Here is a 12,886-nt window from a genome sequence, read left to right as displayed (position 1 = left end):
GCCTGAGCACAGGGAGGCTTGGCGGGGTTCAGGGGCACACCCCCAGGCTCAGCCTCTCCTGGGTGGAGCGATCCTCTTCACGCCTCTCTAGAGGAGGCAGACTGGCCAAACGGGAAAGAAGTAGACACTGAGCAAGTGAAGCCTCTTGACTTAGAAGACACCTCAAGACCTTACAAAACAGGCGGGCGCGGTGGCGCATGCCTGCAATCCCAGCAACTTTGGAGGCTGAGGCAGGAGGATCCCAAGTTCAAGGGACTTGGGGATTCAAGTAACTTAGTGAGCAAGCACCTAAGCAACTTGGAGAGACTCTGTCTCAAAATAAAAAATAAGCCGGGTGTGGTGGCACATGCCTCTAATCCCAGTGGCTCTGGAGGCTGAGGCAGGAGGACTGCAAGTTCAAAGCCAGCCTCAGCAGCTTAGTGAGGCCCTAAGCAACTCAGCAAGACCCTGTCTCTAAGTAAAATATAAAGTAGATCTGGGGATGTGGCTCAGTGGTTAAGCACCCCTGGGTCCAATCCCTGGTAAAAACAGTAAAATCAAGTCAGGGGGGCGCCTTCCTCGGGGGGGAGTGGAGCATCTGTCAAGTGTCCCCCTCGTGCCTGGCCGAGAGAGAGCTCAGAGCTGTCAGTGCTGCGGCCATCATTGTCCGGGTCATACGTGAGGCTAGCGTGTTCTGTGGCTTGAATGTCCCCCTGAGGCTTGCATGTGGGAACATGATCTGGCATGCCGTCGTAAGGAGGGGACTTTGGGGAGATGGCTAAAAGCCAACACCCTCATGAGTGGGATTGGTGCCCTTCCGAGAGAGGCTGAGGGAGCCCATTTGTGCCTTCTGCCCGTGGGGACCCTGGCAGAAGGTGCCATCTGGGAAGCAGAGGCTGAGCCCCCAGCAGGTACCAGGTCTGCCAGTGCCGTGACCTTGGGAGCCGCCTCCAGCACTGGGAGGACACTCTGTTATCCTAAGTGACTCAGCTGGGTATGGAGCCAGGGAGACCCACATCATCCTTGTTTTCAACATCGCCCTGCCCTGTGGTCATGGGTTTCTCTTGACCAGGAAAGGTCTGGCCGTGAGAAAGTTCCAGACTGCTATTAAAACACGGATGACGAAGGCAACAGGGCAGGCCCTTCCGTCTCTCCATCTGGGTTTTCTGTCTCTGAGTCCAGTCGGCACCGACAGGCATCTGTGACACGACTTAGTCACGACAGCCGCGACTTCCTGGGACCTCGCCTCGCACGTCCCCAGCGTTATTCTAGTTATTCTTTAATTGTGCCCAAATATGCACAACCTGAATGTACCCCCCCCCCAGCTTCTGCAGGGCTGAGGCGGCGCCCAGAGCCCAGGCACCAGGCCGGCTTCAGCCCTGAGCTGCACCCCAGGCTCCCCCACTATTTAGAAGTTCAGTCAGGTCCTCCCCACTGTGGGGCACGCTCGCTTTCATCTTGACCATGATCTTGCAGGCTTGGAGATGCCAGGCGGTGTCTCCCTAAGCCTCCCTGGGGCCAATCTCTGTGGCCTCCCTCGCCGCCCCCCTCCCTGCCCGCTGACTCCGCGGCCTGAGCCCCCACTTTCCATTTCAGCCTGGCTGGAGGTTGCACCCCAGGCTCTTGACCAGGCTGTCCAGGCCTCCAGAGAACAACTGTGTGGCCATCACCACCCAGCGTGGGTCCTCAAGGGTAGAGTGGCCTTTAGAATGCTATTATCTCTGAAATGTCCCTCCACCGGGAACAGCCGGCCCAACAGAATGCTGGCAGCGCCACCAACCACTCAGCTGTGACCTCAGTGGGGGGGCAACACGACAAGGTGGGGCTCTGGCTTACGGGGTACAGAGAGTGCACCGCAGCAGAGAGCGGCCGATCCCCTAACAGACCCCTGCCAGGACGCGTGACCACAGCCGGGCATCCTGCAGACAGCTGTTTCCTGTTCCCAGACCTCGACGTTCTGCTGGCTTAGCGGTGTCCCTCCTGGTGTTTCTACCGGGGACCAACCTGGGTTCCACTTAGCTGGAAACTGGGACTGCCACTGGCCACGTGGGACTCCCTATCCATGGCACCAAGGAAAGGAAAGAAAACAACATATAAATACATATTCACACACATGTATGTATGTTTTCAATAACAACATTACTGAGACATAATTCACGTGCCCTAAAATTTGCCCTGTGGTTAAGTCCCTCTGGGTTCAGTCACTGGTACAGAAAAAAAAAAAAAAATCTTTCCACATGTTTATTGCACATATCTTTGGAGAAAGGCTTTTCAAAACCATTTCCCATTTTTAAATCAGGTCATTTAATTTATTTATTATGGTGGTAGGGTTGTGCAGTTCTGCTGCACAGCATGCTGATTTTATTACGTTTTTGGTGCCCCCCAAAGAAGCTCTGTGCCCACCAGAGGAGCCCCGTACCCTCCTCCCAGCCCGCTGGTCTGCTCTCTGACTCTGGTTCTGCCAGCCGCAGACTTTTCCCTGTAAGTGGAATCACACAGCATGTGTGGCTGAGGAGGGGGTCGCTTGAGTCCGAGGGTTGGAGGTCAGCATGGGTCACAATGTGAGACCCCCATCTCAAAAATTCCATATTGCTGAATGATGGCTCCTTGTGCGGCTGCGCCCATCTGTCTGAGGGCTCCCCGGGGAGCCAGCTCTGGGTGTGTGTAGAGATGTGAGAGGGGACTACTGAGAGGCATTGGCTCCTGGGATTCCAGAGGCCTTCTCTGCGCTGGAGACCCTGGATCTGGGTTGGGTCGCTCAGTCCAAGTCCAAAGGCCTCAGAGCCTCCAAACCAGGGAAGCCGAAGGTTTCATTCCCAGTCTGAAGCCAAAAGCCTGAGAAGGAAGGGGCTGCTGGGACAGGTCCCGGAGCCCACAGGCCACAGAGCCTGGGATTCCAATGTCCAAGGAGAAGGAAGAGTCCATCTGGGGCTTGGAAGACACCAGTCACCTTCTGTACTTGCTCTCTGGGCCCCCAGCAGATGAGATGCCACCCACACTGAGGGTGTCCTCCCACCTGGCCCACTCGGACCCCCTGCTCACCCTCGCCGCGAAGCCCTCACAGACACACTCCTCAGGCGGATTCTGACGTGGGTTCCACCTTTGGGCTGCCACCTCCTGCCACCTATGCACGCTCCCTCATGACCTCATGTGGATGTGTTCGTTTCTCCGCAGACGTACCTGAGGGGGGAAGTGCTGGTCATGTGGTGACTCGGCTGAAATTTTTGAGGAAGTGCCAGGGTGTTCTTCTGAAGTTGTCACTCCGTCTCGCCTTCCCCAGCAATGCCCTGAGTTCCAATTTCTTCACATCCTCGCAGTCACTGGTCTGGCTTTCTGGTTACAGCCGTCCCAGAGGGTGTGAAACGCCACCACTCGTGGCTTTGAGTCACATATCCTTTTTTTTGGGGGGGGGAGGGAGAAGGTGGGTCCCATGGATTGAACTCAGGGGAACTAAAACACTGAGCTACATCCTCAGCTCTATTTATTTGCATTTTATTTAGAGACAGGGTCTCACTGAGTTGCTTAGTGCCTTGCATTTGCTGAGGCTGGCTGTGAACTCGTGATTTTCCTGCCTCAGCCTCCTATGCACTGCACCCCTCGAGTTGCATATCCTTAATGATTAATGATGCCAAACATCCTTCCGGCTGGGCTTGGTGGCACGCTGTAATCCCAGCTACTTGGGCGGCTGAGGAAGGAGGATCGCAAGTTTGAGGCCAGCCTAAGCAACTTAGCAAGGCCCTAAGCAACTTAGCAAGACCCTATATCAAAAAATAAAAAGGTGGGCCGGGGATATGGCTCAAGCGGTAGCGCGCTCGCCTGGCATGCGTGCGGCCCGGGTTCGATCCTCAGCACCACATACAAACAAAGATGTTGTGTCCGCCGAAAACTAAATAAATAAATATGAAAAATAAATAAATAAAAAGGTCTGAGGATGTGGCTCCGTGGTTAAGTCCCTCTGGGTTCAATCACTGGTACAGAAAAAAAAAATCTTCCCACATGTTTATTGCTCATATCTTTGGAGAAAGGCTTTTCAAAACCATTTTCCGTTTTTAAATTGGGTCATATTGATTGATTGATTGATTGATTGATTGATGGTGGTAGGGGTTGAACCCAGGGGCACTTAACCACTGAGCTCCACATCCCCAGCCCTTTCTATTTTTTATTTCGAGACAGGGTCTCGCTAAGTTGCCCAGGCTGGCCTTGAATTTGTGATCCTCCTTCCTCAGCCTCCCGAGTACCTGAGATCACAGGTGTGTGCCACCCCTCCCAGTTCCATTTGTGCTTCTGATGTCATTGCCAAATCCAAAATCATGAAGAGTAATTCTGTTTTCTTCTTAGAGTTTTATAGCTGTAGCTCTTATGTTTAAATCCTTGATCTATTTGGAGTTAATTTTTGGACGAGGTGTGACGAGGGGGCCCAACCGCCTTCTTTTGCGGGTGGCCGCAGCTTCCCACGCCTCTGGTGGAGAAGTCCCTTTTCCCCATCGGACTGTCTTGTCACTTTGTCAAAACTCATCTGACGGTGACTGGAAGGGCTTATTTCTGGGCTGTGCTCTGTTCCATGGGTGGCCGTCTGTCCTTAAGCCCGCACCGCTCTGTCTCAATGACCCTTGTCAGTTCTGAAGCCAGCGAGGGTGCGGCCCTTGTCCGCGATGTCCCTCTCTTTCGATGCCTTGCGTTTCCATTCAGCTTTTTGGGTCGACCTGCTGATTTGTCCAGATCAATTCTCCAACAAGCACTGATGGCGGTGGTTGACCTTAAAACAGGGTCTTTAGGTTGCGGAGTCACATGGGGAGGTGACAATCTTGGAGGGTGATTAGCCCTCTCAGAGATGGGTACAGAATCACTGGGACTTTGTGTCCCTTTTCGGGGACAAGGGTGACTGCGCTAAGGAAGTGTCCATCTTGTGAATCGAAGCCTGGGAGGGCAGCTGCTGCTGGTGGGAGCCCTCGCGTGTGCCACGGGCCTCTCAGAGCAGCTGCTGGAGAACCGGAGGGGTGGACTGTGCTCGTGACCGTGGCACTGTCCCTCAGCTCCAAGGCCACCCTGCTGCGGGTGCTGCAAACCACATTGCTCCTTTGCCCACGGGAAGCCTGTCTTGCTCTGCTGATGGCACATTCTAGAAGGAGACCCGGGCTGGAGGAGGAGGGAGGACTCCTCATCTGCTCAGGGTCCTGCCAGAACCATCGCCCTGGCCACGGCTCTCCAGTGGGCAGTGGACTTAGTTCCAGCTTCAAATCCCTCTCCCCCTGGCAGGTACCAGCTGCAGCGTGTCTCTTCAGAGACTGGCCCTGGCTGGCCGGCACCCCTTCCACCGAGGCCCCCCCAGGCTCCCGAGGCAGCAGCACCCAGATTGGCAGCGTCTGCTCCTCAGGTGTGAGCAGCAAGCACAGCGGCCAGATCAATCCTCGCCCCTCCCCTTCCCTGCCCAGCCCCAGGGGACGGGGGAGGCCTGTCCATGTGGCCCACACCCTCCACCCCTGGGAGCCGCTGTGGGGGTGGGGGCGGATGGATGTTGCATCAGCCCCCCCCCCGCCCGGCGAGGGGAGGAGTTTCCCTGGGGTCCACTGAGGCTTCTGGTGGAGCCAGCTTCTGGGATCCTGAAGCCTCCGCTGCTCGAGGGCCGGCAGAGTCCGGGTGGAGGCCTGAGAGCCACGGGGTGGGCCAGGCGTGGGCATGGCCGCCAGCAGGGGAACCGCCAGGGCCTCGACCCCAGGCGCCACTGACCTCCGTCCCCACACTTGGGGGCCCATCTCCCGGCAGCGACACCTTGGGCTGGTTGCTGGTGTGATAGCAGGAGCAAAGGTGACCCCATTTTGTTTTATGACTCCATCCTGTAGAACAACCAGGCCAAGTAGAAGGGTCATGACTGGGGCAAGATGTCCTTTCCCTTTTACTTTAGAAACCTTTAAGAACACGGAACTACCTAAGGGGGCACTGTTTCTGTAACTAGGGTAACGGGGCTGTGTTTCTGTAACTGGGGTGACTGGGCTCACTGTGATTGGTCAGGCTTCCCGCCACCTGACTGCCTTCTCCGGCTTCTGTACCTGGCTGGCTTGCATTGGCTGGACCCCTGAACATCCTTTTTGCAGTTTTCAGGCTTATATGGAGCGCCCTTGCAATTGTTCGGGGCTGATCGGGGGAACAGCTGTATGTTCCGGTCAGTCGCCACTGGGCTGCTTCAGTAGAGGCTTGATTCGATCATACGTGCGTGGTCTGGAAGTCAGTTGATGAAACCCCGGGACGAAGCTTCAACTATAACACTTGGACGGCGGATGTGTTTGCAGGTGGAAGGACGCTGGGCCTGTGCCCCCTCCCCCCGTCTGCACCCCTCCCATTTGTGAGGTGGCCACTAACTAGTCCCCAGGACACTGTGTTCTCCTCGGTGAGGCGGAGACCCCGTCGCCCTTGAGTTCTCCTGCAGGTGAGGGTGGGGGGGAGCTTTAGGAAACGCAGATCCTGGCTATTCCAGAGCCTGGCACGTCCTTGGGACTCTTACAGCCTGTGGGGACACTGACTTTCTGTGCCTGAAGGACCCTGGGCTGAGACTGGAAAAGGACCACCGTGTCAGGCCGGTGGCCGCCGTTTCTGTGCTCTGGACGGAGCTGTGCCGGGCAGCAGGGGCAGGAGCACATGAGCGAGGCTGTATGAAGGGACCCACTTGCCCTCTTTGAGCACTCATTTCCTCTTGGCAAAGTGACAATCGTGCTACCCACTCAGAGGGTTGGGGGGGTCGGCACATGGCAAACACCTGCCCTTGGATGGCACTTGCCACATGGGGACACCATGTGGGCCTCTATTGCTTTTGGACTTTGAGATGTGGCCTCCTGATGTGGATGCCCTGCTGTGGAGCCCAGGCTGCATCTGGAACTTTCCTCCCAGGCACTGAAACAGGCTCCCCGACAAGGCGGCTAGGTAGAGCCCTTGGTCCCATCCAGGTCTCTTAGAAATCTGTGGTTGTGCCGGGTGTGGGCCTACAATCCCAGCAGCTCAGGAGGCTGAGGAAGGAGGATTGAAGTTCAAAGCCAGCCTCAGCAACTTAGCGAGACCTTGTCTCAAAATAAATAATAAAAAGGGCTGGGGATGTGACTCAGTGGTTAAGTGCCCCTGAGTTCAATCCCTGGTACAAAAAAAAAAAAAAAAAAAAATCTCTGTGGTCACTTTCCAGTACTAGCCCCTGAAAAGCCTCATCTATTCGGGGACCTCAGGACAAGAGACTGCTGGGTCCCCTGCTCCCACTTTGTAGAGGAAGCAGCTGAGACTCGTATTAGATGTAACTAGTCTCACCGGGAGTTTGTGACCAGGCTTCTGGGCCCTAGAACACTGTTCTGCCTGCGACGCTGCAGGGACCCCAGGACCCCTTCTTGGGGTCTCTATGGAGCAGGGATCGCACACCCCCAACTAACTCAGGGAAGTTTTGAGGTGAATTTCCCGGAGGCCTGCCCGGCCCCTCTCCACACTGTTGTTGTTTATTTCCTGTCCCCTCCATCCGTCCCCTGCCCTGGCGCACGGAGGCCGCAGGGCAACATTGGAGGGTCCTGAGTGGCGCAGAAGGCCTGAGTGGCCCAGAAGGCCTGAGGTTCATGGGAAAGAAGGGCGTGTAGGTCCCCGGGCCCGCGGGGACTCAGTTCATGGATTCTCCCCTCAGCAGGCAACCACATCCCATCCAACCGTGGGCTGGGCTGGGGCCAAGAGGGGACCCACCCGAGGCTCTACAAGGAGTGATGTTCTGATGGCAGAGGCAAGTGGGGTCTTCTGTCCCTTGGGGGCACTGAGGGAGGGAAAAGAGCATCCTGGGCCCCAGATAGACAAAGCTGCTGCTCTGAGGCCCAGCTCTGCCCACACTGTGCAGGTGGCCCTCGGTCTGTGTGCATCTCCTGGGCCCAGGCCCTCCTGCTCTGAGGGTACGGTGACCAGCCAAGTCTCCACTGTCATCAGCTGGTGGTGTGGCCCCGGGGAGGAGGAGCTGGCACTGCGACCTGGCGCTCTGAGAGGCTCACCTTTCACTCTGCCGCGGCTCCGGAGCTCCTCCATCCCGCCCTGGTTGCGTTCGGGCCTGCAGGCTTCCGGACTCTCCACACCTGCTGCCCCTTCCCCAGGACCACTCCTGGGGGCAGGCAGCCCCCTAAAAGGGGCCCCTGGCCTCCGCCTCCTCACCCAGCCAGGGCCTCTCTGTGGCGTCACCTGACTCTGCAGTCCCGACCCTGCTGGCCCAAGCTCCAGGAGGCCCTGGCATTTCATCTCAGCTGATACCCATCTTCCCCTCCAGGCCTTGGCCAGGAGCCAGGCTGCGCCCAGCGTCCCCACATTCAGGCCTAGACCACGGCCCCTGGCAGCCACCTCCCGCCTCACTACCTTCTTGTTCTTGTTCCATGTTTATGTTATTTATTTATCTATTCACGCATTTATTTTTGCAGGACTGGGAATCAAGCCCAGGGCTACTCTACCACTGAGCTACGGCTTTATCTTTTCTTTTTGAGACAGGTTTCATCACTTGGTTGCCTTGAACTTGCGATCCTCCTGCCCCAGCCTCTTGAGTACCTAGGATGACAGGCCACTGGGCTGTCGTCACGTATATGTTATGGAAATGCACAGACCCTAGACCCTATGTGCGAGAGCAGTGGATTCCCACCAAGAAACACGTATCACCAGCATCCGATCAAGAAATGACAACCAGCTGGGCCTGGTGGCCCAGACCTGTGATTCCAGCTACTAGGGAGGCTAAGGCAGGAGGATCATGAGGCCCTGTCCCAAAAGATAAAAAGGACTGGGGCCGTGGCTCAGCGGCAGAGTGCTTGCCCAGCATGTGTGCGGCGCTGGGCACCATCCCCAGTACCTGCTGCCAGGAGAACGTTAATAGAAGTGACAAGTAAAGCCTCCAGAGTACCTCGCTAAAGACGTTTGTCTTGAAGCCAGGTGTGGTGGCCCAGGCCTGGGATCCCAGCTACTCAGAAGGTGCGGGAGAACGATCACTGAGAGCAGGGTTTGATAGCAGCCCGGGCCCCGTAGTGAGGCCATCTCAAAATAGACATTTGCCCATTAGCCTTGGACACTCTCCCCTCCTCCCCATTAGCTGGGAAGCAGCAGCCACCAGAGCACTTTGCAAACCACATGTGGGGGTGGCCGAGGGCCCCACTGACCTTGGAGCACTGCCCCTGGGACTGCGCTATGAGGCATTATTCTACATTATTTAAGCCTTTTGATTTGGGGTCTTTTTGCTGTACTTTAACCTACATAAGTGGGAACACTTGATTTCCGCCACTCAGCGGCAGGTCTCCTGTCTGATCTTGACGTTGGCGGGGGCTGGGAGGAGCTGATTTGGGCAGGTGGGCCAGGGCTGTGAGGACAGACTTCAGGACCATTTGCCTTCACTCCGTACGGACCTCCCTGGCTTCCTCCTGTCATGGCTACCCTGGAGGTGAGCACTCTACCCCTTCTCACCCCGCTGCAGAAGCTCAGGTCACTCCTGAGTCAGGGCCCCCAGCCCGGCCCCTTCCTGACCTTCAACCTCACAGCAGAATTCCCAGCATGCCTTGTGTCGGGCTGGCCCAGGTCCGGACAAGTGAACCACGAAGCCAGACTTTCAGGGGCAGGGCCCACGCTCGCCCACTCTCAGCCTCTCTTGGGCACTCAGAGAGGGGACCTTCCAATTTAATATTTAATCAAGAAGTTGAATATTGATTCGCCAATGGGAGGAAATGATCTCCCCTGTCCTCATCCTGCTGGGAAACCGACTTCTGTCCTCCCCGGGTCGGCCAGCCTGCAAGGCTCACTGACAGCCTGGCTGCTCGAGCCCCTGCCGGCCGCTCAGTGCCCCCAACAGAGGGAAGGTCCGCATTGTCCTCCTCAGTCTTGGACAAAGACCTCTGAAAACACAGTCCCGGAAACAAGCCGAGAAACTAGCAAAGGGTCTGAGGCCGTCCCCAGGGCCGTTCCACTGAGCCTGTCCCCCCTCTTCTCTCCCAGAACTCAGTGTAGAGCTAATGTTCCAGCTCCTTCCCAGAGGCAGCGGCCGAGGCTGCCAGGGCATCAGGCAAGGCGAGCTGGGATGGGGCTGGAGGAATCAGGCCCAGGAAGGACAGGGGTCAGACCCCTTAGGCTGCTGTGGGGGCTCAGGGAGGACACGGGACTCTGGGCCGTGGGACTTGGCGCGGGGAGGTAGTGAGGAGTTATGCCCCTACCCCAGGCTGGCTCTGGACTCATCCCCAGCCAGCCTTCTTGCTGCCCTGAGCTCAGAAAGCCAAGGCCTGGGTTCGAATCCTGACACTGCCACCTAGTTTCTTAGTCTCGGTTTCCCCACATGGTAAGTGGGGGGGCAAAGATAACACTTGTAATAACTAAAAAGTTATGAAAAGATAGGTAAAAAGATTGGAGAAATGACTTGACTTAGAATCCATTGTCTTCACGGGTCATTCACTTGGTTCCCCGCCACTTGGTTCATTTGATAGTCACAACCCTGTTAGGAGGCGGGCACCACCCAGCTTCTCCGTGCAAAAGAGAAGCCAGGCAGAGCCCTGGCCAGGGCTCAGAGACAAGGAGGGAGGCAAAGAGGATCTCTGGGTCCCCTGGCCTCCTTTGGACAGCAGCCCGGAGTTTCTCCCAGCCTAGATGAGGTGCAAGACTACAGCATAATGATGGGTGGGGGCCTCTGGCGGGCTGGGGTGAGGGTGCTGGGCTCCTCCCAGCCTGGAGGGCAACCAGCCTTTCTCCTGTTCCTCAGCCCCCCCCTCCCCTCCGCGTACTCTGCTGGATCCCACCTCAATCCTTACAGCAGCTGCATCCAGAGGCCTGGCATGGGGCAGGCGGGGCAGGGTGGCGCCCCTACCATCCAGGCTGCTGGATGGAGCAGCCTCACCAGAACATGGAAGGGAGAAAAGCAGCCTCCTCCCCTGCCCCTGTGCTGCCCAGTTTCTCAGAGGTGGCTGCCAGAGCATCCAGAGTTCTCCCTCCCAGTCTTGGACGGGGCCCTGCCTGGCAGGATGCGAGGAGGGTCTGGGGCCAAGGCTGCCTCCTGGATCCTATTTCCAGGACACGGCCCTCTGGGAAGGCCTGCACACTCTCGGCCACCTGCAGTCCTACAGATGGGGTTGCGGCTGCCTGCTCTGGCTGCCTTTCTGGGTCAGGGTCAGGGGCCAAGGATCTCTTACTGGCACTCTCTGGGTAGAGACAGGCCAGGGCTGTCCCTTCTGGGTCCTCAGCTCTGCAGGGACAGACAGCGCCCACATAGCTGCATGAATGCCTTGCCCCCACAATATGATCCTGAGCCCACCTCCAGGAATGACCCCAGCAGACCCTCCCCTTCAAGATCTTGGTGGGGACAGGCCAAGAACCCAACAATCATGGATGATGAGCTGTGGGGCTGGAGGAGGGGTACTCGGGAGGCTTCCTGGAGGAGATCTCGCACTGTGGGGAGAAACAGGCACTGGTTGGTGAAGATGGCTGAGGGGTGCATCGCAAGCCACATGGCTCAAGCATCGAGCACCCACACACTTTTCTAGGGTGAAGTGAGGATAGCAAAATTAAGTTGGGTATGGCCTGGGAGGGAGGCGGGGCCTGGTCTTGGGGCCTTCGATGCCGGGCTCAGGAGCTACTACTGCTCTGTGGCCCACGGGGAGCTGTGGAAGAGCAATGCTAGACCCTAAGAGACCATCTCACCCATCCAATATATGGTCACACGAATGACTTGTAGTATTAAAGTAAAAGTGGTAATTCTAAAACATTATTAAAAGTTAGGTAAAATGATATTGTAGTTGGAGAAATAATTGGCTTAGAATCCATTGTCTTCGTAAGATAGATAAATAAATAAATCTCCTGCTCCTGAATCCCTACAGCTGGCAGCTGGCTCCTCAAGGTGTCACCCCCCATGGGCAGGTGGAGTCCAGAGGCCCCAGAAGGCCTCCCCTCCCACCACTGAAGAGCAGCCCACTGTCCCAGGGCTGCTGGCAGCACCCCAGGCCTCCTGGGGGTGCTTCTCCTGCCTGGAAGGAACGCCCAGCCCTCAGAGGCCAAGCCCAGTGTGAGCCAGCTGGGGCCTGGCCCTGCAGAGTCCTCCTCTGGCTCAGACCTAGGCCACCCAGCAGGACACTATGGCACTCCCAGGCTCCACGGAGAGTCCTGTGGGCCCCATAGACCCTCATAGGTTCCTGGCTGTGACTCCCACCAGGGGGTCTGGTATCCTCATTTAGCCCCATTTAACTTAAAACAGATTCAGGCTTATTATGGGGTGGAAATGGGAGGGGCTCGGGGACCCAACCTCGACTGTTTGTGTGCCTGGGAAACTGAGGGGGAAAAGGACTCCTCCCACCCGAAGCTCAGTGACCCCCCCATCACCCGGGGGCTGACCTGGAGGCCACTGTCGGCAGCTGCATGACCCCCGCGGCGTCCCGGGCTGAATGCGTGAAGGCACAAGGACCACGAAGCGCTGGACATCCAGCCACGTTTATTATAATTATTCTCCTGAGTTTATGGGGGGTCTTTCAAATTCTTCCCCTGAATCAAAAGAACTTCCTCAGCCCTGTGCCCATGAAGTGGGCAGCTGGCACAGGCCACCTGAGCAACATCCCTGGGTGAGAGGATGGAGCCCCCAGCCCAGCGCTGCCCCCTCAGTCCTCCCCAAAGAAACCTCCCATGCCTGGATCTGCACCTGCGCTCTCGACTGCGGCCACCTCTGCTCTGCCCGGGAGCTCGTCCCTCCTTCCTTGTCCCCTCTGCTCAGGTTTCTTGGAGCTCCCCTCAGGGGCCCTCAGCCCCCACTGGCTGGGCTCCGGGTGTCACCCAGGAAGTTGCTTTGCCGTTCCAGGTGGGAGGTGCACTCTTCCTGCCACGTGTCTGGACGGGCACTCCCGATGGTTCTGGAATGCTCTGTGGGCCTCTGACCCGAGCCAGGGCGCCGGCCGAGGGGGTTCCC

General features: G+C 57.2%; 1 protein-coding gene across 2 annotated transcripts; it reads right to left on the bottom strand.

The window, feature by feature from the left end:
* Window positions 1-2,205: 2,205 nt before the first annotated feature.
* On the bottom strand, window positions 2,206-12,714 carry LOC139705147 (uncharacterized). 2 transcript variants are annotated; one of them, XM_071609418.1, is made up of 4 exons: window positions 12,322-12,714; window positions 7,980-11,382; window positions 6,027-6,397; window positions 2,206-5,813 (listed from the first exon to the last, which is right to left on the bottom strand). In XM_071609418.1, the coding sequence occupies exons 3-4, from the start codon at window positions 6,039-6,041 to the stop codon at window positions 4,764-4,766; spliced, it is 1,065 nt and encodes a 354-aa protein (XP_071465519.1). In that variant the 5' UTR covers window positions 6,042-6,397; window positions 7,980-11,382; window positions 12,322-12,714; the 3' UTR covers window positions 2,206-4,763. The 2 variants fall into 2 exon arrangements, with proteins under 2 accessions (XP_071465519.1, XP_071465518.1); XM_071609417.1 differs by having other exon boundaries at window positions 2,206-6,397.
* Between the last annotated feature and the right edge of the window lie 172 nt (window positions 12,715-12,886).

Source organism: Marmota flaviventris, chromosome 3, assembly GCF_047511675.1.
Source record: "Marmota flaviventris isolate mMarFla1 chromosome 3, mMarFla1.hap1, whole genome shotgun sequence".
Classification (NCBI taxonomy): Eukaryota; Metazoa; Chordata; class Mammalia; order Rodentia; family Sciuridae; genus Marmota; species Marmota flaviventris.
Note: the sequence above shows the minus strand (reverse complement) of the source record. Positions and strands in the feature narration are given on the sequence as shown.

Bases quoted from the DNA above. Each gene is read 5' to 3' on its own strand.
- LOC139705147 (XM_071609417.1), bottom strand. From the start codon at position 5,846: ATGACCCTTCTACTTGGCCTGGTTGTTCTACAGGATGGAGTCATAAAA.